The 26,986-nt window shown below is 33.5% G+C and overlaps 2 protein-coding genes across 3 annotated transcripts; one reads left to right on the top strand and one right to left on the bottom strand.

Annotated features, from left to right (window-relative positions):
• The first annotated feature begins 9,177 nt into the window (after positions 1-9,177).
• On the top strand, positions 9,178-13,047 carry eIF4A (eukaryotic translation initiation factor 4A). Of its 2 annotated transcripts, none has more exons than XM_073966516.1 (5): positions 9,178-9,314; positions 10,423-10,646; positions 10,720-11,333; positions 12,412-12,635; positions 12,701-13,047. In XM_073966516.1, coding segments are annotated over exons 1-5 (1,209 nt in total). In that variant the 5' UTR covers positions 9,178-9,312; the 3' UTR covers positions 12,846-13,047. The 2 variants fall into 2 exon arrangements, with proteins under 2 accessions (XP_073822617.1, XP_073822618.1); XM_073966517.1 differs by lacking the exon at positions 9,178-9,314 and adding an exon at positions 9,906-10,346.
• Positions 13,048-22,894: 9,847 nt separating this feature from the next.
• On the bottom strand, positions 22,895-25,558 carry ifc (delta4-sphingolipid-FADS-like protein ifc). The gene is made up of 2 exons (XM_073966515.1): positions 24,949-25,558; positions 22,895-23,910 (listed from the first exon to the last, which is right to left on the bottom strand). The coding sequence occupies exons 1-2, from the start codon at positions 25,344-25,346 to the stop codon at positions 23,343-23,345; spliced, it is 966 nt and encodes a 321-aa protein (XP_073822616.1). The 5' UTR covers positions 25,347-25,558; the 3' UTR covers positions 22,895-23,342.
• Positions 25,559-26,986: the final 1,428 nt, after the last annotated feature.

Raw genomic sequence — 26,986 nt, 5'->3', positions numbered from 1 at the left:
CATTCTCGTATGTAAACATAAATTTATCAGCTGTTTTCTGGCATTCTCAAAAAATTGAAAAACAAAATCTTTTAAAAAAGAAAATGGAAAGTTATGTATATTTAAATATTTAGAAAAGTAAATAAAGGGTGTTTATAATATTATTTTCAGATCGATTGGTCGAAAGAAGCAGTCTTGGAAATGATTGCTTTGTGGCAAAAACATGAATGCCTATATAACCCCAAAACCTATTCTACCACAACAAACATGCTAGATATTCATTTTCCTTGAACCAAAATTAAAATCTGCCCAAATTTGCAACTCAACAAAAAAATGTAAACAATGACAAAAACAGCTGTTTTTATATTTTTAGGTTATGTCATACGAAAATAACACTTGTAGGTATGAACGCACAAATTGAAAGTTGTATGGATGACGTCAATTTTGACAAACATAGAGAATGTCGAATGGGTGAAAGAAATGACAGCTCATATGACATTGATATATGATGTAAACAGCCCTTAACATGTATATGTATGAATTACAACAACTAACAAATTTACAAAAACAACATTGTTGTTCCAAAAATTTTTAGGAAAAACATAAATACATTTTGAAAATCCTCTAAAATATAACAAATTTGAATCAAAATATAAATGTAAAGCATTCAGAACTCTCGTAGGTAATTTTTATAACACTTTTAGGATGAAAAGCAGTATTTTATGGTAGCAAATTTCGAAGTTTCAAATTTCATCAGTATATTTTGAAAACTAAATTTACAAAAAAGTGCGAATACAGCTGATTGTCGCTTCTACCCAAGATCTATTTAACAGGTCACGTAAGTAGCACAAATACAACTCTGTTTTTGCCAAAAATTCTTCAATATGTCAAAACGTTTGTTTACGTTTTCATACATTTTATTCACAATAACAAAAAATTTGACAGATTGAAACCAATCATCTGGTCATTTTACGCCACCTTATTATTTCATCATGCTTCTACCTCATATAAATATGCCTTGTTTGAAATCAACAAAAAATAAGTGTTAAGTCCCAATTTACATTAGGCGAGTTTACTTGCGGCAATTGTCAGTTTGTGGGTGAGAGAGGGTGTTGAGAGGCAAAGGGTTACCATATACCTCACCTCTCTCTCCATCAAACTGACAATTGCCGCAACTAAACTCGCCTAATGTAAATTGGGACTAACAACGGGGTGAATTTCAGGATTTCGGAGCATAAGTATAAACCAGCTATTACATCGAGTTCCCCACTACAACAATTTCATAAATTTACTTTAGTATGTTCCGGTCCACACTAGAGTGATTTCATTGAAAAAAGTTCATGAAATTATGGATCTCTAGCTCGAGTTCCATAGTCCCGGTCCACACTAGAGCGATTGCAATGAAATAATTTAATGAAATTATGCGTTCTTAAGCTGAAAACACATCCAACATTTGAGTAAAGTTTTGTGTCACTTCTGGTAGAAGAATAAAGAAAAATTGAAACTTGGCAGCACTTTGTACTTTATTCCTCGATTCCATACTAAATATTTTTATGGTATTGTGGTAGTGGGGAACTCGATATAAGCCTAATTTCATAAAATGATTTCATTGAAATCGCTCTAGTGAGGACCGCGACATATGCCCGTAATTTCTAGCCCTAGGTAACCGGGTAGGTAGCTACCTATTAGTTATATTTACATGAAACTGAGCGTGAAAAAGCGACGCAATTCATTGTGTTTCTACCTTAAGCTGAAAACATGTCCAATGTTCGAGTAAAGTTTTGTGTCATTTCTGGTAGAAGAACAAAGAAAATGTTGAAACTTGACAACACTTTGTCTCTTATTCATCTACCAGAAATGACACAAAACTTTACTCAAACGTTGGATGTGTTTATAGCTTTACAACTAATAAATTAGAGGCCCAAAAAGTTAGTTAGTTTTTTTTATTTTTTTTTTTCACTTTTCTCCCATTTTTTAATCAATATTGTCACAACTGATCATTCTGTGAGCTTTACTTAAAAAAGTAAACTATTTCAAGAATGGAAAACAAGGGCAAATTAATTAGCATTGACAAAAGGAAAATTCTAGGTAAAATATGGAAAAAGTTATCGAAATATTGGTGAAACTGTACGTAGAACATATAATGGTAGAAACATGACAATGACTTTTGTTGTTTGCTTCACGCTCAATTTTATGTAAATGAATAAAGGCCAAGTACTACCTAATTCAAATGCGATCCTGCATTTCTTTACACAAATTCAGGTTTGGATAAGCATGAATTTCTCATTGTTTTCTCACCTTAAGTCGATGTAGAGAGTGATGATTAACTATAAACAAACCGGAATTTTTACGTCAAAGCCCAGATGTGGACGTTCAAAAATATTATCAGAACGGGAGGAGCGGACAAAGGAAGGAAAGGACAAGTATGTTTACCTAAACATCTTGAAACAGAATTTGAACCAAAGTGTAGAAAAACACGGCTTAGCTACGATATTTTGTTTGCAACAAGATAACGTTTCAAAGCATACTGCTGAGATTGCAAAGCTTTGGCTTCAATATAGTGTCCAGATCTGGCTTAGACGTACAAATTCCGGGTTGTTTATAGTAAATTATCAATCTATGTATGGACTAATATGTTCTACCTATAGTTTCACCAATATTTCGATAGATTTTTCCCATGGTACAATAATTTGGAAGGTAGGTGAAAACAAATTGTGAAAAACAAGGCCTGGGTGTATTTGCTTATCCTGTCAGAATTACCATAACAGAATATGCAACAGGTTGTACTCGGCCTTCTTTATTCTTTTATTTTTATTATGTCAAAAATGAAGCAGGAAAGCAAGGGAATCAGGCAGAGCAGCTTATGTACGCAGGCCTTAAAGGCTTGGGTACATAAGCAACCTCGCCTGCTTACCTTGATTGCTTCTGATAAAAGAATGAAAAAGAAAAGGGCAAGATAGTTCGAAATTGGCTCGGCCTTCTTTATTCTTTTATTTTTGTTATGTCAGAAAATAAACAGAAAAGCAAGGCAACCAGGGGAGGCAGCTTATGTACCCAGGCCTTAAGTTTTCTTTACAGAGTCAGCTTCTGTATATGATCAAAAATTTATATCATCACAATGTTGTAATAAATATAAATAATAAATGTTGTAGTAACAATTTTCATTTCGACTGAATTTTAATGTGTATAAAATATTTTGTCATAATTTTCAAAACTATACACATATGGTTTGTTCCAGTACTGCAAGAATCTACTAATTTTTACTATTTTTTCCGATAACATAAATGAAAAAATGTTATCGTAGTAAAAAATAGTAGCTTCTTGCAGGTTCTGGAACAGAGCAATATATATACAATTTGTGAATACTGATTTGAAAGAATAGACAACCCAATAGAAAAAATTTAAATCAGCTGTTTGCTATGCCCTACCATGTAATGATTTTGCCATAGATTTTTCAATAATTTACCATGATACAATTATTTTTTATTTGTTGTACAACAAACGTAAAGTGCAGTACACATTGTCAGTTTTGAATGACGATTTTTTGCAATTATCGATAACTGTCCAACCGTCCAGCAACCACAAAACGGCCGCACTGGCAAGCAACCGATTATTTGAGCAAAACTGACAGTCAACCCTGATTGTGTGTATCCCACTTAATGTTTCCAATCCATTCCTCTAACCCTGCTTTTACACATGGCAGGACAGTTGAGTACATATATTGATTGTCAAAAACCCAAAACTTGCCTGTGTGATGTAGGCGTCCCGATAAGAGCAGTACACATTGTCAGTTTTGAATGTCGATATTTCGCAGTTATCGATAACTGTCCAACGGTCCAGCAACCACAAAATATTTTGTGGTTGCATGATGAATGACAAAAATGAACGGCCACACTAGCAAGCAACAACAAAGCTGTCATTCAAAACTGACAATGTGTACCCAGCTATAACTGCAAAACCAGTTGTACAAATATGGATATACAGTATTTTTGCTTACCTGCACATTCAGAAATTGCACGACTTCTTGTGCAGGAATGCCCAAAATGCAGGAAGCTTAAATTTTCTTACTTGCCCACCGAAGCAGATATCTTCAATATTACTTACGTGCATGTGATGTGCAGCAAAAAGCAATGTTTGAATAATATTAAAGTTAAGATCATTTCAAGTTCGGGAGAAAAACATTATAATTTTTTACTTTGCGTTCTCTTTTTTGTGTTGCCTTTGCTTAGCACAGTTCATATCAATACAAAATCAGAGAGGTTGAATTTTGTTCGTGTTTTGAGTAAGCAAACAAATTAATTTTTTCATGTGCAGATATATACAAATTTTACAACCAGATTGAAGTAAAATCCCCAAAATGTTGATGCAGCTATGTCTAAAATGCAGCTATTGAGTGTGCACTAAAACACAATAAATTGGAAGGAATCTAGAGAATAGTAGCCTTACTAATTGTTTTTGGTCAGGAAACGCCAAAATGCAGCTATGAATGATGCAGGTAACCACAAATTACTGTGGTCTGTATATTAGTATACCTAAAGTGACAACATACATGTGAGAAAGCATATGGTGTGTTATAGCCATTAGGAATGAAAATTGTCGATTTCTTTTTGTTTATGCCATGTTCATACCAGCATTTCAATCACGTGGTTCGCTCTCATAATTATGTACACGAATTAACCCGAATTACACAATTCAGAGCAACATGATTCATATTTTCATACTTTTTATTTGCTGAATTTAATGAAAGTTTCAACCAAAAGACGAGTATAATAAAGTGAAAAAATATTTGACCATCTTTCAGATATCTATTTAATATTAAATAATATTATTTTCATTCATCTTTTCTATTTTATCTCACAATTTTCTTGTTTTGAGCACATTTTTTAATTTTTCTATTTTCAAAATTATCGAGAGAGAGACCTGCCAAAATAACTTTTTGGTATACAGACTTTCTGGCAGGCATTTGATTTTTGTTTCTAAATTTGTACGCGAATTTAAGACGATGGACAAGAAATTCAGCTGTAGTAAAAGAGAAGAGAAAATTTGCTATAATTTGAATGTATACTACACCTTTTCACATGTAATTCGAAACATTCCAGTTGTAATTAGTAACATTTCATTTGTAATTCGATTATTCTATTTGTAATTCATAACATTTTAATTGTAATTCGAGAATTCCATTTGTAATTCGAATTATTCCATTTGAAATTCGAATTATTCCATTTGTAATTCGAATTATTCCATTTGAAATTCGAATTATTCTATTTGCAATTCGAATTATTCTATTTGTAATTTGAATTATTTTATTTGTAATTCGAATTGTTTTAGTTGTAATTCGAATTATTCCACTTGTAATTCGAATTATTCCAATTGAAATTACACATGAAATCATTCGAATTACAAATGGAATAATTCGAATTTCAAATAGAATAATTCGAATTACAAATGGAATAATTCAAATTACAAATGGAATAATTCGAATAACAAATAGAATAATTCGAATTACAAATGGAATAATTCGAATTACAATTGAAATGTTTCGAATTACAAATGGAATTCTCGAATTACAAATAAAGTGATTCGATTTACATCTGAAAAAGGTGTAGTCGTTAAACCGTCTACTTTTCATTCACGTTTTGCAGTTTTTCTAAAAATATTTGGGTTTTTAATAAATTTTTAAATTTTATATTTTTTCTGTCATAATTAATTTATTTCGATAAATTCTCTCATTTGCTAGAGATGGGACATATTTTATCGTCGTTCTGAGAGTAATTTAAATTGAACAATGTACAAAAATCGTTGTTCGTTCTCAAAATTTTGTATGGGAAATGAAGTAATTATATCGTAATTTGGGGTCGAACAACGAATAGAGAGCTAATTACCGTCAGTCTGAACAAGACATTACATATTTTGTTTTTGTTCATGTTATATATTCAGACTAGTGATAGAGAAAGGCCCTATTCTTCAAAAACGTATTCTCTTTAGTTGTGCATATAACAAAAAACGCACAAATATGTTCATAATATGTGGATTTGTTTTAAATCTGTTTTTTGCAACATGTTTCTAGAAAATACAAAAAGTCGCAAGCTGGCACAAGAAACAAGGTAGATGCATCGCTGAATTGTAACACTAAAAATAATTTAAAATGCAAATTTGTTTTGACGTACAAAGTTGATTTTAATCAACCAAGACTAATATTTATGATATCTAAACGATAAAATAATTCGTTTATTTATTTTAGATGGACAAAATTTTAAAAAATTCTTTATTTGCTCTTTAGTTAGCATTAGTGGCATAATGTGCTAACATTTTCAGTATTAAACAACAAATTTGTAAATTGACGTATGTTTTTGAGACGAATTCAATTTACAAAAAATTCTTTTGACGTTTCAAATTCGATCATATGGGCTGATGCATCTACCTTGGTAATTCTGCTATGAACTGAAATCAGCTGACTGTCATTTAAATCCTCCAAAATGTATATCTAAATGCAATGAGATTTGTACTTGATTTATTAAATCTAGTCGAGGATTTATGGCTAGTCTAAATGAGCTATAAGAATAGAAAATGTCTTTTGGAATTTGACACTTGTATTACAGGAGAATCAAAACAGCTGGCACTTAATTCTACCTGTATATTATTGTATTATGATAATTTCTCATTTACCCATTTATGTAGTGTTTTAGAATCATTTTTGTATTTAATAGGCCGTTTACATATAACCGGGTTAACCCAGTGGGTTTGGGTTTCAAATGTCAATTCCATTAGGTATACGTCAACTAAATCCTCATAAAGAAGGTTAACCCGGCAAAAAAGCTCTAGTGTGTACGGAGTTTAATATTAATTTAGTTGAACTTGCCGAATATTTTCTATTCTCCTTATACTTCCCCTTGAAAAAATATTTGCAATAAGGAATAATTTTAATTATCTTAGTTGAACTTACCGAAAATAAAGGCCTCGGTACATAAGAAGCCTCGGCTTTCTTGCCTTGCTTCATTTCTGAAGTAAAAAGGAATCGCACTTCAAAGCTTCATACTTTAAGACAACATTAAACTTGGCAGCACTTTGTCTTTTATGCATCTACTAGATATGACACAAAACTTTACCCAAACGTTGGATGTGTTTTCAGCTTTAGATTTGTGTCTCCCACTAAAAATGTATTGCAACCATGGCACAATTACCAAGGTAGATGCCTCAGCCCAGCTAATCGAATGTAAAACGTCAAAAAACTAGGAATTCGCCATGAAAAATCAAAACAAAAAACCATATGATTCGGTAAGTAAGAGATAGCATGTGTTCGCTTTATAGACAAACACAATCGATAATCTAGCATGTTTGTTGTGGTAGAATTGGTTTTTGGGGTTATAGAGGCATTCATGTTTTGCCACAAAGCAATAATTTCCAACACTGCTCCTTTCGACCAATCGATCTGAAAATTACATTATAAACACCCTTTATTTACTTTTCTAAATACTTAAATATACATAACTTTCCATTTTCTTTTTTAAAAGATTTTGTTTTTCAATTTTTTTTGAGAATGCCAGAAAACAGCTGATAAATTTATGTTTACATACGAGAATGCCGTATCAAATAGAGCGCTCCCTAAATGAAAAATGTACATATGAGTTGCCAAATCATTTTGATAGATGAAAATTTTCATAGTGGTCACACTATGTGTACAACCATGGTAGAATAAAGTGAAGGTAGGCCACAGCTAACAGCTGATTACAATTTTTTTTTCTTTTTATGGCCTAATCTGTCAAAAGCAGGGTTGACATTTTGTACTGTTGTTGACATTATGCAATCATAAAGGTAGATGTATCGCTGAATTGTTCCAACAAAAAACTTCTGCTGTAACACTATTGCTTTGTTCCAGAACTCCAAAAATCTACTAATTTTTACTATATTTTCCGATAACATAAAGGAAAAAATGTTATCGTAGTAAAAAATAGTAGATTCTTGCAGGTTTGGGAACAGAGCATATATCTTAAAATTGAAAACAAGGAAAAAATGTGTATTCGCGTGGCAAAATAAAATTGTTGATTTTTTAGCAAAACTTACGAATGAACGATTTATCAAATATTGATATTAATTTAAATTTGTTCCAAAAGTACGGGAATGTTAAAATTACATTTTTTATAAAAATTGTGCTGACATTTATCTGCAAATCGGATGCCAGCAATCACGATGTCAGATTAGACAAACTTGTCAATTAGAAAATAAGTGAATGACATTTTTTCACTGTAATAAGTTTGGGAAGAACTTTTGCAATTTTTGGAACAGTTTTCCAACAAGAATATTCTGGAGCATAGCTAAAGAAATGTTTTTACACTATATGACACTTTTAACATATAAAAAGTGAAGCTCTAAGTTCCATATATTTTTGTAATACGGGATAGCTATGCAGGTACATCTACCATTATTATTGTACCATGCCATTTGACGTTTTAAGCCATGGCTGCAGGGTGGCATTTCTCAGTGATTTTCATACCTGGCCTACCTCTACTTCATTGTACCATGTGTACAACATTCACAGGTAGAAAATTTGACATCTCATACGACATTGATAGATGGTGTAAACAACCCTTTAGGGAGCGCTCTATTCGGCCATGTATTTTCGTATGCAGTTGGGAAATTAATTGTTAGAAGAAACAATTTTACCAAAAAATGAAGGAAATAGGTAAAGAAAACGAAAATGTGAGTGTGATTAAAGTTTTTAACAGTATAAATTGTGTTATTTGCGTGATTTATATTTTGTGGTCATATGAAATTGTATGCTAGTGTGAACGCAAAAACTAAAAGTGATATGGACTTTGACAAACATAAAGGATGTCGAATGGATAAAAGAAGTGACAGCTCATATGACATTGATAGATAGTGTAAACGCCCCTTTACATTACAAAAAAAAAGTTGCTTTGTTGTAGCAATTCGCCGATGCATCTACATTTGTAATTGTACCATGATTGGAACAGAACTATTGTATAAAGACAACTGCGATTGCTGTTGTTTACACCAACAACATTAAAAGGTAAAATGTATTCATACATCTGATATATTATTTATTTTTATTGTTTGTATTTAATTTACAAACAGTAAAACATATATTTATTAATAATATAACTGCTATATATTTTGAAACTTTTTCGTGTCTAGTTGCCATCTTTTCTCGCACACAGAGTTGTTTTCCGGAAGTATACAGCAAAGTTGGTTGTAATTCAATTGCGAAAAGAAAAAAAGCAAGAATTCAGAAATTCAGCAAGATGGAGCCCTTTCGCTTGCTTACAAATCAGAATAATCGCACGTGTGTGAATAGTGCCAAATAATTTTCATAAAATGTTAGTATATTCTCTTTCTTTATTTATAATAAGTTTTGACAATTTGTAGTATATAAAATTCTGCGTTCGGGAGTATTGAATTCAGGCGTCAAAGTGTAAACAAATGTGAAATATATTAAAAAAAGAAAATGGTTCGTCGAGTGGTGATTGTTCGGCAACTATAGCAAATGAAAAAAACGAATACATCACACGAAACCACCAATGCATACGTAAATGAGTTGTATTTTAATGAGCAAATCTTTGCCAGAAAATTTATATTAAATCTGTTGTAGAGGATAACAAACACAAATTGAACAAGAAGATTATGGAAAAAGAAAATCATCAGTTAACCACACCCGACAACCCATATTGATCAATGTTTGCAGAATGGCATAGGATGTTATATTAGATGACATTTCATCTCGTTATTTCTCGGTGCTGAGTTACATATTGGCTGTGTTGATGGAAGCCACGGGTTGCAAATAAAATATATTTTACTTTTAATTTTTCTACTTTTTCTCATTTTTTTGCAAAACAAAAATCATCGAACTGTTCCCCTTTTACCGCACAATTTTCCAAAATACAACTCTGTTGTTTTCATGTTTCTTTTTTGTCTCTCATTTATCATGCTCGTGTTGTTGTTGTACGTCACGCAAAAACCACCACCACCATACCATTTGCTGAATTATTAGTACAATGTATTGCGAATGCGGCGGGGCTGGCTGGAAAAAAAATAGTGTTGTTGTTGCTTTCATATTCTTCTTTGAACTTAAATGACTCAGAGTGAAAAAATGGCAAAGCCACGAAGGGGAGAAAAAATGAAAATGAGTGTTCATATTTCGTTCAGCAATAGTAGAGTAAAAGTGCACCACAATTATTCAGCTGTGGTATATTGCTTGTAAAGAAAAAAAGAAATAAAAATTGTGGAAATAGCTAACGAATAGTTAAGAAAGTTTTAGTCAGCAAAGAAAAATTGAAGCGGCATTGAAAGTGCATAGCAAAATTTATCATACAGCCGTGAATTGCGAAATAAATTCAAATTTAGTTGACAATGTAGTAACAACGTTTTACAGTTTCTTGTGCCTATAGAGTCGATTAATGTGTGTATATGTCTTTTATTCTTTTAAAGGGATGATCGAAGTGATGTTAATGAAGGACCCGCTGGTATGGAACCCGAGGGCGTTATTGAGTCCACTTGGCATGAAGTTTACGACAACTTCGATGATATGAATTTGCGCGAAGAACTCTTGCGTGGTATTTATGGTTACGGTTTCGAAAAACCGTCCGCTATCCAGCAACGCGCCATTATTCCCTGTGTCAAGGGTAGAGATGTTATCGCTCAGGCTCAGTCCGGTAGGTAAACAAACATCTTCGACAGTTTTAAAGGCGCTACAACAATTGTGTTTCTAAATTTTGTTCTAAATAGGTACCGGCAAAACTGCAACCTTCTCGATTGCCATCTTGCAACAAATTGATACGTCCATTCGTGACTGCCAAGCTTTGATTTTGGCACCAACTCGCGAATTGGCAACCCAAATTCAAAGGGTTGTTATGGCGCTCGGCGAATATATGAAAGTTCATTCCCATGCCTGTATTGGCGGCACAAACGTGCGCGAAGACGCACGGAACTTGGAGTCTGGTTGCCACGTAGTAGTCGGTACTCCTGGACGTGTGTACGATATGATTAATCGCAAGGTATTGCGGACAAATAGCATCAAATTGTTTGTTTTGGACGAAGCTGATGAAATGTTGTCCCGTGGTTTTAAAGATCAAATTCAAGATGTATTCAAAATGCTTCCCAATGATGTCCAAGTTATTCTACTTTCGGCCACCATGCCCCCAGATGTATTGGAAGTGAGCCGTTGCTTCATGCGTGATCCCGTCAGCATTTTGGTTAAGAAGGAAGAACTTACGCTGGAAGGTATCAAACAGTTTTACGTCAATGTTAAGCAAGAAAACTGGAAGCTGGGAACCTTGTGTGATTTATACGACACACTTTCAATTACTCAATCGGTTATATTCTGCAACACTAGACGCAAGGTATGTAAAAAATTCAAACATTCAAAAAAAAAAAGCTTACAAAGAGGCTTTACATCGAGTTATATTTTATTACAAAACAAACATTGTTCCACAACATCCCATACGGGACAAGGGAGACTTCTCTCATATCAATTAGTGCACACCGATTCATATTAGCTCAATGATATGGGACCTACTGTTTATCGCCGAGTCCGAACGGCGTGCCTTAGGACACCACTTGTAGAGAAGTTTTTCAAGGCTGATATACTCAGGAAATGTCGCCAACATTACTATATTTTGCCATCGTTGAAAAATGTTTGATGTTGCCTGGCCGGGGAATCGAACCACTGACCTTCTGCGTGCAAGGCGGGTGTGCATACCATTGCACCACGGTGGCACTATATTTTATTACTTGTTGGATTTTAAAGGACGAAAAATTTGAAATTTGCATTAACATGTTGAGATCAGATTAACCTCCTCAAATAAATTTCTGTTGAAAAAACCCAACCACCAATATTCAAATGTAACTCGTAAATATATATGCGTTCGACATGTTATTAACAACATATTTTGAGGTGTGAATCATCTCTATTTCGACAATTGACAGTTATGCATACCATTTGGTATTTTGCTCGTTTAACAAAGTATGTTGCCAATATAAATTCCAAATAACATAACGACCTTTTGGTGTTACAAAATTTTCAATTTTATTTTACTTAAAAATTAATGGTCTGTTTCACTAACCCTGCGTTTACAAATTGACAAGACAATAGCAAAAATACAAACCTTTTTCAAAATACATTTGTAAATTTTTAAATATGTATAGAGAAAAGTATGAATGTATTGGTGAAAATGGTTTGTAACTTTGCTATTGTCTTGCCAATACTGTCTGTGTGTAAACGCCTAGTTAGACGATTCGAATTCAAAATCGTTCGAAATATTATCGAACTTCTGTTTTCTGTGTTTTCAATAAAACAACAGGAGTTTGGTAGTAATTCGAACGAATTTTAATTCGAATCGTTTTAGAGAAACATGCCATAAATGTATTATATATGTATCTATATTACTAAAATTGATCATTTTACTACTTTACTTCAAGGTCGATCAATTGACTGAAGAGATGACCGCCCATAACTTCACTGTTTCTGCCATGCATGGTGATATGGAACAACGAGACCGTGAATTAATTATGAAGCAGTTCCGTTCTGGTTCGTCCCGTGTTTTAATTACGACCGATTTGTTGGCTCGTGGTATCGATGTGCAACAAGTGTCATTGGTTATCAACTATGACTTACCATCAAATAGAGAAAATTACATTCATAGGTAATGGAAAAGTGTACCTAAAATGAATCATCTTTGTTACCTGTTTTTTTCATTTTTATTTACAGAATCGGTCGTGGTGGCCGTTTCGGTCGTAAAGGCGTAGCCATCAATTTTATTACAGATGAAGACCGTAGAATCCTTAAAGATATTGAACAATTTTACCATACAACTATTGAAGAAATGCCCGCTAATATTGCTGATCTAATTTAAACGTAAACTTGATCGTTTTTAAATCGTACGTCGTCAACAGCAGCAACAAAAATATTTAAATACAGATAATAAAATATTAAAGAAGAGAACATTAAAACAGCTAAACACTATACCACCATCAATAAGCTGGATATAAATTGTAAAGAAATAAAACCTAAGGGAAAATTCCAATACCCAAACTTTATATAATTGAAGGAATAAACACCTACGTTTTTAAATTTATTTTAGTTTGGGAGTGGATATGTAGCTTTCACATCGGTGCCTACGTAGAGCGAAGGTTTTTCATTTATTCTAAAAAGATGTTTTCAGTTTCAATTTATTTAAATTGTAATTCAAAGCCAACTGGCGAATTACAAAATGCATAATTGCATTCCCGTGTTCTAATTTCAGTACATATTAGGGTGGCAAGCAAAGGACAACTATTAGAAACATTTTACCAATCAACGAAGGGCTTCAGTCAATTTACCAATTTACCGAGAGCTATGTATTAGGCTGATTTCCGTATCGTCAGATGCTTGCAAACGTCGGAAAATTTCTAAGTATTGCATTTCATAACGCCGCAGTACTTAACAAATGCGAAGCTATGGCCGACCGATGCCTAATGCATCAGTTTTCTACCCGATGCTAATTTGGTATATTCTACGTTTCAAGTGCGCATCAGTGACGTTTTGGATTGCAAAACTTCGCATTGGCTGACTTCCGTATCGTCATATTCTTTGTAGTTTTTAAACTTCGTCAAAATATTTCAGTTGCAAACTCATGCATTGTTCCTCAAAAATGTAACTAAATACATCAGAAATAAAATTATACATGTTTGCTTTTTACCGTATTAAAAATGTGCAATTGTGACGTTTTGAAATACATAGCTTCGCATTTGTTAATTATTACGACGTTATGATACACAATACTTCAGACATCCATTCTGTATCACAGCGATATGGAATATGATGCTTAAGATATTTATGGGTCGATTCCGTATTGCGACGTGAGTCGTGTCGCGTTGCCAGTTGCAATTTTTCCATTTTCCGGCGACAACAAATTAGCTGTCGCCGTGCATTTTTAGAAACGAATAAAAACGAAAAATTTAAACGTAAGTACATTTTCATTTATTTTAAGTGAATTTATTTAATATTATATATTTTTTTTTGGTGTTTCTTGGTAAAAATTACTACAAAACAGCAATTTGAAATGCTACTTGAAATGGAAGCCCACCCAAACGTAGCTCGTAGAGTCAGACTTTTTAGCGAAACTAAAGCCACTTTTGATGAGGTGTGGGAGAATGATACGAAGCAATTAAATAGTTGTGTGCGTACACCAGATGAATGGCACAGAGTATGGACTCATTTTAGGGGTCGATTATGGATAGCAACTCAACTGTAATAATAATAATAGAATCATACAAATGAAATAAGTAAAATGACACATTTTTTTGTGAAATTCATACAATATCAGTGTATTGAACCTTCAGCTATTAATTTGATTCTATAAAAGTATGAATTTCAATGCGGAAATGGAAGTTTCTATTATTAAATTTGCTGTCGGCAACGCAACTGGAGTTGGGTTGCTATCTATAATCCAAACTAAAGAAAAAAATGTCTCAAAATAAAAAGAACATTACAGCTACAGGAGGTGGACCATCACATGAAATATCTTTGTCGTCGATGGAGCAAGCGGTGGCAGACATACTGCAAATTAATATGGTTTCAAATCCTGCAGGTACGATATACGGAATTGAAGAGTCATGTGATGATAATAACGGCAAATTGGACAATCTGCTGAGGTAGAAAATGAAATTGACAACGTACTTGCCAACAAAACGTTTAAACTAAAATATCCTTTCCTATTCATATATAAATGTGTCGACTGATAGATGCGACGTTAACTATATTCTGTGTACAACTTGTGGTGATATTTTTTCTGATTTATTCAAATCAAAATAAAAAACGCTCCGCTACATCACCGATAACTTGTTATCGACGATTATTTTCTATCGCTTTACGTAGTACAATTTTTAAATGTTGTTGCAGAATCGACCCATTACAGATATTAACAAAGCAAATGACTTTACAGAAGTCAACTTATCTACTTCAAAACGTCACAATTGAGCATTTTTAACGCAGGTAAAAAACAAACCTGTATCATTTCTATCTCTGATGCATTTAGTTGCATTTTCGAGAAACAATGCATAAGTGTACAACTGAAATATTTTGACGATGTTTAAAAACTGCAAAGCATCTGACGATACGGAAGTCAGCCATACCGAGAGTATATAGCTTATGACTGAAAACAGAAGGGCTGACATCCGTGTCATGAGTTGCTTTGTGTTGTTTAAACTTCGTCCAAATATTTCAGTTGCACACTCATAAATTTTTCCTTGAAAATGCAACTAAATTCATCAGAAATAAAAATGTAGCTTTTTACCTGCGTTAACGTATTTTTAACGTTTTGAAACACATATCTTCGCAGTTGTTGAACGGAAGCCAGCCAATGAAACAAATACCAATTATTTAATGTAGACTTACAGAGATAATCAAGTTTTCTATTGGTATAATTTTCACAAAACGGCTGAAACTAAAAACTTGGGTGAGAATCGTTGTAGGGTAGAGGTGAGAGATAAGGTAGGGTTTTTGGAAATTCGTTCTAGCTACCATGATATTTAGCGAACCGGTGAAGCTAGAACATTGAAATTTGGAACGTGGCTTACTTTGGTGTGATACAGTGCAATGAGGCTTGATTCTTGAAAATTTGTACTGGAAGGGTACGCAAAAGTAGGCTGACTTCCGAATACATAGTCAGATGGTTTGCAGGGGCCTAATTAATGGATCCGATATCGATTGTTTCGAACCGAGTACTCAAAGTTGCCATACCAACTTTCAACAATCGAAACGAAACATTTCATGTTGCCTTTTTGTTTGAAATGTAAAAATTTTTATTGGTTTACAGAAGAAAATTGAAATTAGTAAATAAATGTCAGCATTTTTTACACAAAATAACAAGAGAAATTGGGAAAAGTTCTTTGCAGTTGAGGAGTACAACTTTTCATAGAATACATTTTAAACATCTGCGCATCAGTGACGTTTCGAAGTGAAATACTTGTAATTTATTCTGTATTACTGCGATACGAAAAAGATGGTCAAGACATTAGGTGTGTTCGTTTAGTCAATAATTTCTACATGTCTAGTAACTTCTTGTAAACGATTAAGGAATTTTGAATTGTACTGAAGAGTAAACGAACAACATCCAGTAATAATTCGTACAGTTTTGAGTAAACGAACGCAAATACAGCCCTATTCTGAACATTCCTATGGGAGCTGTTCCCACGCTTTCCATATTCTCAACGACGCACGGTGGTCGAAAGTACAGGGGCCTAATTCTCGCATACGTGATCGAGTTATTTCGATCGATATTTTCAGTATTTGGATTACGGCATCCGTTGTCGAATACACTTTCGAGTGGAATCTTGCGAGTTTTTGCCCACCACACATCTGCTGTCGAAATGATTATTTTTGTGGCACAAAACGAACTTTAATGAAACATTTTGCAATATATATTTATTATATATATATAATATTAATAATAATAATATTATTATATAATATTATATGTCACAACATGCAAAAAAACTACAAATGTGTTCTTCGAATCAGGAAATGTATCTTAAACTATTACAATTCAAATCTTATAATAATAAGTATTTAATAAAATGTACACATGTGTGTGCGCAAAACAACTACAAGGCAAAAATAAGGCTCCCCAGCCAAAATGAAGAAAGAGATATCATATGCCTATTGTTGGTAATATACAAATTGAATCAATGCACGATGGGGCCAATGACAGGTTTTCGAGGCAACAAATCACTGGGGCAAGCTAGACCTTCCAAATTTTGTACAGATGTTTATAATGGGCTTAGAAACTAATATGCCAAATTTGGTTTATATCGGTTCATATATACATATAGCTGCCGTATATATGTTCGCCCGATTTCAAGCAATTGATGGACCAAACACGCAAATTCTGCCCAATTTTTATGCGATTTGGAAAATACCACGGAATTAGGACTACAAATAAGTTTGCCAAGTTATAATGAAATCGGTTCAGATTTTGATATTGCTCCCATATATATTTTCGCCCGATTTTAGGTATTTGGTGCACAAATCCCGCTATGTATGTCCAATCTTGATGAAATTTGAAATGTGTGACGGATTTTGGTCTAGAAACATTTTTGGCAAATCATATTGAAATCGGTCCAGAATTGGATATAGCTCCAATATATATGTTCGCCCGATTTCAGGAAAATGATTGACCAAGCATGCAAATTCCATCAAATTACAATAAAATTTGGAAAATGTTACGGAATTCGGACTACAAATAAGTTTGTCAAGTTATATTGAAATCGGTTCAGATATAGAAATAGCTCCCCTATATACATATGTTCAAATGTCATGCTTTTGTCTGTGGTTTGTTATAATTTAATAAAAAAAAGGTTCCAAATTTAGTAAAAATCGGCTAAGATTCCGCCACAAAAGCCAAAGTTTGCGATATCTTTGAAATTATATATTATTATTATTATATACGTCTATTAAATTTTTCCGAAATCCAATTGGTAACATTAATGGGTTTCCGATTATTCGCCAACCAAAACATAAAAATGTCCATATTTTTAAGTATTACGACATCTGAAATCAAATTTTTATGAAAAGGCGCAGATAGGCGCAGCTAATTTTTTCACAAAATGATAGTACACATTAATACCTTTCACCACATATATATAATATCCTAGATCTACCTAGATCTCAAAAGTTATACTCCAGAGAACACATGGATAACAAAGCAAAATACTCCAAAAAATACATTACATCTTAACTCAAAAATACCTTTACCACACATAACATTTTTATTATTTGTTAACACTATCTTATTTTACATACCCATTGAAGAGCTTTCCATGTTTAAAAAATATAAAAATGTTGAAATGTTCTTTTTGGCGCCTAAAATGCTTTCACTACTTATTTATAATGAATGTCGGAAAATGATGCATAAGAAAATATGTCACCATTGCCAGATCAGTATGTCGCTATGTGATGTTACCAGATTGATTTATTTTTTTATTTTTAGTGATTCAGAGTGTTGGCAATCGAAATCCGTTATTAATTTTTTCAAATTGTTCTCTTCAAAAATTGACTTTTTGCCTCGAAAACCTGCTATTGGCCCCATCGTGCAATGCATCAGTAAATCCAATACAGTAGAATCTACAAAAAAAAAAATAAAATATATACGTGACTATAACATTACATCAGCCCATCGTATTCAAACCTTCGTCGAAATACACTTCTGGAAAACGAAAACTGCCGTAGATCTGCAGGAAGTTGATTCCACAGACGTGCAGAGCGAATTATAAAAGATCTTTCGTATAAAGATGTGGAAAAACTTGGAAAAATTAATTGTGTGTTTCTGTTAGATCTAAAGAAAACCAGGTAGTTCAAAAATTACCGATTTATAAAGAAATGAAACAACTCGTTGCTTAACAAAAACATTAAAAGGCACTCCTAGGAAAATCATTGCCTGTTCCGAAATATGTTCAGATCGGCGCATGTTATATACATAACTTACAATCATGTTGAACAGTTTTTCTACTTTTCCAAAAAGTTCCTGCGTTGTACCCGATGTCACTTCTATGCCATAAGAAATGATCGATATTAACATAGAATAAGCAAGCTTTTTCTTGACAAAGAGGGGCAAATAGAATTCAGTAGAATACAATTTCCGAAGCATATTAACTACTCTTGGGTATAACGCATCTATATGCGCTGAAAAATCAAGTTTTGTGTCGAGTATAACTCCTAAACATTTTAAACGATCAACGAACTCAATCCAAAGTCCATCAAGTTGTATATTAATGGGCCGATTCCGTACAGCGAGGCGAGTCATGTCGCGTCGTCTATCGTCTCTGTGACAAAATTTAAAAAATGCACTACTTACAGCGATAGAAAATAATCGTCGATAACAAGTTATTTTTATTTTTTTTTTTTATTTTATTTTTATTCGTTAGTAAAAATGTACGGCGACAGCTAATTTGTTGTCGCCGGAAAATGAACATTTCGGCGACAAAATTTGACGACGTCAGGCGATATTGCCATACGGAATCGAAAAATTGCATTTGACAACGCGACACGACTCGGCTCGCTGTACGGAATCGGCCCATAATACTACTATTCAGACGACACAATGGACCCAGAATCATTGCTTTGGTTTTAGAAACATTCACAACAAGGTTATTGTTACCTAACCAACGCGATATAGAGCATAAGGTAGTATTAATATCATGATCTAACTGAGCGCTAGATTTACCCTTAAAAAGTAAATGTATGTCATCAGCATACAAAAATGGACGACAACTGCCATTATATAACGAACTTCCAATGTCATTGACGTATAAAACGAAAAGAAGAGGACCTAAAATGGAACCTTGAGGTACCCCACTGTATATATTACATCTGCTGGAAATAACACCGTTAAGGGAAACATACTGAGAACGACCCGACAAATAGGAACAAATTAACTTACAAGAAGTGCTATCAAACGCATATTTACAGCGTAGCTTCTCTATTAACCTCGAATGGTCCACACAATCAAACGCCTTGGACAAATCCAGGGCAACACGAACACTACTCTCACCTCCATCAACAGTCTCCCTAATCAGATCCGTTAAATCTATATTTACAACAATAAAAATGAAAAACAAAATCTTTGTCTGCAAAGTGTGTGTAATCGATACAATATAAAATATTTCGCAATTCTATAGTTCGATTTTTTTACTTTTGCGCCGCTAGATCAGTGGTTTCGACCAGTGTGCGACGTGGGAACAGCAAGAAATGGGAGAAGACATTTCGAAATTAGTTACATAAAATTATTATAGCATACTTTTGGGGGCTGTAATTTAGTTTTATAATACAAAATGCATATTTGCATTGAATTCACGGTTTTTGAATTAGGTTAGTAAACGCACAACTATCCTAATTCAACCACCGTGCATTAATTTATAGGTTTTTTAAGTGAATGGATTCAAACGTTGTGTGGTGTTGTACTAAGAATGTACGATTTTTTTTAATTATTAGGTAAATATACTTTTTTTGTATTTTTTTTTTTTATTTCAAATATTTATTATAATAAAAAATTACAATAAAATTATATAAAAAATAGCACTAGCATCAAAGGCTATCGTGTGTCGTAGTTGAGTGCACGATAACTCTTGAACGGATCAACATATTTGGTTAAAATGTTGGGTCTTTCAATATTTTGTCCAAACTTCGTTTAAATTCGAAGATAGACCATATCGGTCCACTCCTTCCGGTACCTCCCCCACAAAGGTTCAAAATTGTTCGCCAAGATTGTGGGCATGATAACTCTAGGAGGGAATAACCGAATTGAGCCAAACTTAGCTATTGGTAATATTACTTTCAGGCATAGATCGAGTTCTAATATGGACTATATCGGTCCACTCATTTGAGTACCACCCACACAAAATTTGGAAATAGTTTAACAACTCCTCTCTGATCTTATTAATGTGTGACGCAGCAGGTTGCACTTGCGGCCCCTGTTACGACGTTGTATTTTTTTTCGTGGGAAAGTTCATACTTCCTGAGATAATGACCCAAAAAGGTCCAGAAAATCCTACCGGCACCACCTAAACTGGCTAATGTGTAAAATAACCCTTTAAGAGAGAAATCGATTTAGCTCAAACTTTGTAAATTGAAAAGTAAAATTGTAATATATTTAAATTCGGAAAATTAATTGCAACATATTTAATTATATAGTCTGTAAGGAAAATATCCATAGACTAATAAAGAATAAAATATTTCCTACAAATTTGTATTAAGTGCGAATATGTACTACATCGGATCACTCCTATGGATACACCCTACCCAAAGTTTGGAAAAAATGCACTCGTCTTGGATCATTCTGAATTTTGTTGCAACATGTAGTTTTTTGCGGCCCTTTCCATCCTGGAAAATTTTCCAAACAGCTAAAAAACCTACAGAAGTATTGTGTTAACTTTTTTCTTCGGGTACGTGGCTGAGGGTATATCTCTGTCGGCTCAGCTGACTGATACTTTCTTACTTGTTTTTTAATTATTTTTTATTTTTAACTTTTTAGTAAATACATTTTTTGACCACTGAGAAGTCCAAAGCACAATTAGAGTCAATTTAGGCCGAAAATGGAGATAAAAACTTTAAATTGCCTGGAATCGGGGGGCTACACCAAAATCTGACCCATGTCCACAATTTTTGGTGTGTGAGTTTCTGTACAATTGGTAACTCCAAATGCAAAGTTACAACCAATTCGAACAAAAAATGAAGACAAAATCCTCAAAACACCTGAAATCGGGTGGTACCGCAATATGGGGCTATATGAAAAAATGGACCCATATTGATTTTGGTTTCATATTCATGTATTGTCATCCAAATCTGAAAAGTTTCAGTTCGATCGGCCAACTGCAACTGTGTTAAAAATGAGTTAATAGATTTTAATTAAATCGGGTGGTAGTATTATATGGGGGCTATAGGAAAAAAGGAACCAATATTGGTTTTGGTTTCATATTCATGTATTGTCATACAAATCTGAAAGGTGTGCAAAGTTTCAGTTCGATCGGTCAACTGCAACTGTGTTAAAAATGAGTTAATAGATTTGAACTAAATCGGCTAAATTGGGTGGTAAAGCTATATGGGGGCTACAGGAAAAAAAGGAACCAATATTGGTTTTGGTTCCATATTCATTTCATGTATTGTCATCCAAATCTGAAAAGTGTGCAAAGTTTCAGTTCGATTGCAACTGTGTTAAAACGGAGTTACTAGATTTTATTCTTTTATTTCATTTGTAATTCGAATTTTTACAGTGTTTTATTTAACTTGATTTGGGGTCCGTTTAGCCCATATGGAAATTCTTCTAATGTAATTAGATAAACTTTAATATTTTATGAGGAAGTTTGCTGAAACATTGTAACACTGTTATACTTTTTTAATATACTAAGTCTGCAATTACTAGCCGACTCGCCCCAATAATGTCGTAATGGCGCTGGGGCACTCATTGTATTGTTATATAAATAAATGAAAAGAAAAAAATTCAATTTCAAATGCAATTCTCAAATTACAAGTGAAATGTTTCGAATTTCAAGTGAAATAATCAACTTACAACTGAAATTATTCGAATTACATGTGAAAATGGTGTAGATATAAACATACAAATAATGTACATATATATGTATATATGTCGTCTGCATATATGCATGTATCTATTACCGGAATTAATGGCACGCAATGTAATAAATATATCGCATGTAAAGACCATATGAAAGTTTTTCAATGTTAACAGACTCAGAAATACAATAAATATCACTTATAGGGATTTTTAGGATGAAGAGAAGCTATTCAGATTCTTTTCATTTTGTCCCAAAATTATAAATTTGTTTTTTTTTTTAATTTTCTCGTTTATAGTTGAGCTTAATGATCGATGATTTCTAAACGAGAAAATTCATAAAAATTAAATTGATCTTCGCCCTGGCAGGCACAGTTTCAAAAATAAAAAACCGACAGAGCTCGGCTGGGAACCCTCGAAAAACATATACAGCCCAATCAAATGTTGTTGCGGCGTGTTACCGTTCAGAGCCAAACTCATTACATTCCAAGAATGGAAGCCATACAGGTTGAACGAACAAATATTCGTCGCTTTTAAAAACACTTTGCATTTGAAAGAAGAAAGTTCGTTGACAGAGAAGCCACTACCACCGCCGATATGTCCGATGTGCTGCAAAACTAACAGCGGAAGTAATCACATAAATTGGCGTTGTGTGGGTTCGAATCGTCGGCTTTCTTTTTCACTCGCAAAAATCATCGTTCATTAAGCTCAACTCTAAACGAGAAAATTCATAAAAATTATAATGATATTCGCACTGACAGGCAAAGTTTCAAAAATAAAATTTTAAATTTGTCATTAGCAAATTTATATTACATAAACTGATTATAAAAGATAACGCAAATGAAAAGATAAATCAATTGGTTTTTATATATGTACAAGTAGTAGGACTATTTATTTGGTTTTTCATATGCATGTATAAGTAGTTTTACACATTTCTGTTTGAGGTACATTGTTTTCAGTTAATAATTTTATAAATGTATATTTTAAGCGTTTCATCCGATTTATTCATATGCAAATCTCTTAACATAGACAATGTAATCATTAGCTCTTTCTCGTACATATTGAATAAATTAGGAACATATATTTATCAAAATTGTAATTTTTTTTACATCATGTTAAATATGTAATGACAGACATACATACATGCTTGGCCATTTTCATTTAATCCATATGGATATGGCTTTTAGTAAGTTAAGGCAAAAACATAGCACGTTATTATAAAAATTTGTATGTTGAGATTTTTACCTTCGTCGCTTAAGTGCTAAAATACAGTTTTGCGAATTCACATATCCTTATGATTAATGTTTACGTTTTAAGTCCTGTTTGGTGGCGTTTCACCCGAGCATATGGTCCAATAGCAGGATCTATTATGAAATCGTAAAGCACGCGCACCCAACTTGTGTGCTGAGGCATCGTATCATAGAACTCCGGTGCAATTTTCTTAACCTCGGGTAAGCGCGATCCAGGAACGGCGGGAAAATCGTGATGTTCATTGTGATAGCCAACATTGAAAGTTATCCAATTTAATGGACCATAGTAGGAATATGTTTCAAAGCCTTTGGCAAACATATAATGTTCGGATATAAAATGTCCGGCTACTGGATGTAAGCCCATAGCCAGAATTGAACCTAGTACAAGGTAAGCCATAGCTTTCCAGCCAAAGTAGTAAACAACAAGACCGTTGAATGTCAGCTGAATGACAGTATTTAGTATTTCCAAACGCGTTGGAGGCTTCGGATTAATTATCAAAGGCCTGAAGATATAAAAGAATGGCTGTAGACAAACCCAGATAAACTTGCCAAAAGTGGTATCAAATAGTTTAGCCTCAACCAAAGTCGGAATATCAGTGTCAATTACTTCGTTTCCTTGATATCTGCAATCGTAAAAAAGAAAATAAAATTAGCGTTATTATTTACGATTTAATCTTTCAAGTATTGATTAGATATCTCATATTTATATAAAAACGTAATATCTAATCGACGTCCAATAATTTTTACTTGGTATTAATTTCTTCCACTGAAAATAAAATTTATCAATATTAGCAATCATCGATATTATTTAAAAAAAAAAAAAAATAATAATATGAACCGACTATTCATCACTGCTTATCTTAGTACTGTTCTAATTAATGTCATTTGTATTTATTAAATACAACAATAATAATAGAATACATTTTGTTTATACATGTAGCGTCTACACAGTGTCTAGTGTTACTAATTAGAAGGAAGAAATAGACGTTTTTTGTGATATTTATACGTATAATACAACAAATTTAAGACAATTTGATATTTTATATTTTGTAGAAAAAAAATACATCTTACATTTGACGTACTAACATTATCCAATATAAGTTAATATGCAATATCATAAAAAAAGAGAAAGAAATTGCGTCTTCTTGGCGCGCTCATGTGTACGTGATTGTGCTCTGGCTGTGTACTAATTATATCGCGCAATCAACAAGGTACTCGATTTTCGGTTTATGCCAGCCAGTTAAGATAAGATTTCAGACTTCTGTATTTTTAATTTTTATATAATTTAGAGTTAAGGTTAAAATATTTTACAAAGTTGTCATATGAATGTGATTTGAAACCATACGATGACGTCATACATGTGAATTGCAATACCAGAATTAAGGAACTGGCGAAACGAATGTGGGTTAGTAGAATTATTCCTCAAATAATTCCCCAGAAAAAAACCCATAAAAACAAAATTCAAACCATGTGAAACCATGTTTGCGACGAGAAGGTAATTAACGAAAACAAATAATATTCAATTTATATGAATAGAAAACTCAGCAAATGGTGGTGTGATAACATTAATTGACCAAAAATAAACGTAGATCATCCTTCCCATACCCAATGAATGACATTACTTGCCAACGCCCTTTTTTGATTTACTGCAACTCATTTACCTGTGATGTTCCAAGTGATATTTCCGAAAAGATATAGACATAGGGAGACCAATCGGAAGATTGCAAATAAATCCTAAGATACGATTATACATTGGGCGACTAAATCCAAATGCCAAGTTGTGGGAAATTTCATGCACCGCAAGCATTAGCGAGTGGTTAATTACTCCTCCGAAACAATATGCCGTTATAAGTAACAGCGGCCAGGAGAAATCCTTCACGATAAACAATGACAGAATTTGTACCAAAACCATACTGCCAGCCACCCACTTAAATTTCGGATCACAGCCATAGAGTTTTTTTATTTGAGGATATTTATCAAGAATTATTTTACGACGACTTGCATGCGGCTCTTCCGTATACACCCACTCAAAGTCTTGTCTTGAGACTTGTTGCCCCATCTTGGATCTTGGGCATATGATTTTAATAATAAATTCCGACGGCTATATACTACTTGCAGTTGGAGAAAAAACTCAAAAAACTCCGTAATATTAAAACGCGCGTCCAGGTTAACTTTTAACTCCCGTCACAAGTCATTAAGTGGAAATATAATTTTTTACCCAAAGCAAACAACAAAGTCCGTACGTTTTTCACGACGCAGATCATATAGTACATTTTCCACATGGCACAATCATACAGGTACCCGCTTCAGCACAGCTGATGTACTGGGAGCTGTCAAAAAAGTTGTATTTCAAAACACACAATTAAAAAACAAATATTTAAACAAAAAATTGTGAATTTTTGTAATAATGCGTTTATGAATATCTGCCTAACAAAAAAAAAATTTAAAAATTGTGTGAATCGCTTTATTTTTGGAAACATTTTTGACACAGTACTGAACTGGTTTTTGTTGTAGTAGTTGGCTGATGCATAGGGTTTTGGGTAGGGAAATCCCGCACCGGGAATTCCCGGAAATTCCCGGTTTTTTTGTTACGGGATTTTCCCGGGAAAGTCCTAATTTACATTAGGCGATTTTACTTGCGGCAATTGTCAGTTTGATGGAGAGAGAGGTGAGGTATATGGTAACCCTTTGCCTCTCAACACCCTCTCTCACCCACAAACTGACAATTGCCGCAAGTAAACTCGCCTAATGTAAATTGGGACAAACAAAATCATATTTCCCGGGAAATCGGAAAATTTTTTTTTTACATTTATCACAACATATATTGAATGAATGAATAAACTATGCCCGTCACTTTTATACCACAGTAAATTTTAAAAGATTTTAAATAACTTTAATCAACATAAGTTTTTTCAGGGAAAAAGTAATAAGAGCCGCGCCAAAAACATGTGGACTATAACGACGGATTTTTATTCTGTTTTATTTAAGTACGTAAGAATATTTTCTATTTTAAAGTCCCGTTTTTATATTTATTTTATTTATTTTTTTATTGGGCTAAAGAGGGTCCGGGTGGCTGGTGCGCACGATAAATCTCAACGAAGCCACCGATCAGGCCAAAAATGTGGCTTTCGAGATTTTTAGTTTAAGTTCGAGGATGGACCATATCGGTGGTCCACTACTTCCTTCCCCACAAAAGTTCAACAATTATTGCTAAAATGATGTGCACGACAACTCTCGAAGGGAATAATCGAATCGGTCATCATTTTGCATATAGTTTTAGAGCTCCTTTCTGATTAATATGAATTTTTTCAGCAGTTTGTCCCTGCGGCCTCATTTACGACGGTACACATTTGGTTGGGGGCAAATCCATACTTCTTGAGATAATGTCTTAAAAGCTCCAAGAAACTTCATGACAACAACTAAAATGGAAAATTGGCAAGATAACTCCCGCATGAAGATTCTGATTGGTCCAAACTTTGCATATCGTATTATATCATCTAGTCATGTCATGTCATTTCATCTAGTCGTGGAACATGGACTATATCGGTCCAGCCCTTTGGGTACTTCCAACACAAAATTTAAGAAAAGTGCAGTTTAACAGCTCATCTCGAATTGTTTTTAAATCTTTCCATAAAGTTCTACTTTTAGACCCTGTTACGACGGAGCAATTATTTTGGGAGGGCAAGTCCACTCTTCCTG

This window comes from Musca autumnalis, unplaced genomic scaffold (assembly GCF_047663935.1).
Source record: "Musca autumnalis isolate F117 unplaced genomic scaffold, ASM4766393v1 scaffold_2, whole genome shotgun sequence".
In the NCBI taxonomy this organism is placed as follows: Eukaryota; Metazoa; Arthropoda; class Insecta; order Diptera; family Muscidae; genus Musca; species Musca autumnalis.
This window is presented reverse-complemented; position numbering and strand designations above follow the sequence as displayed.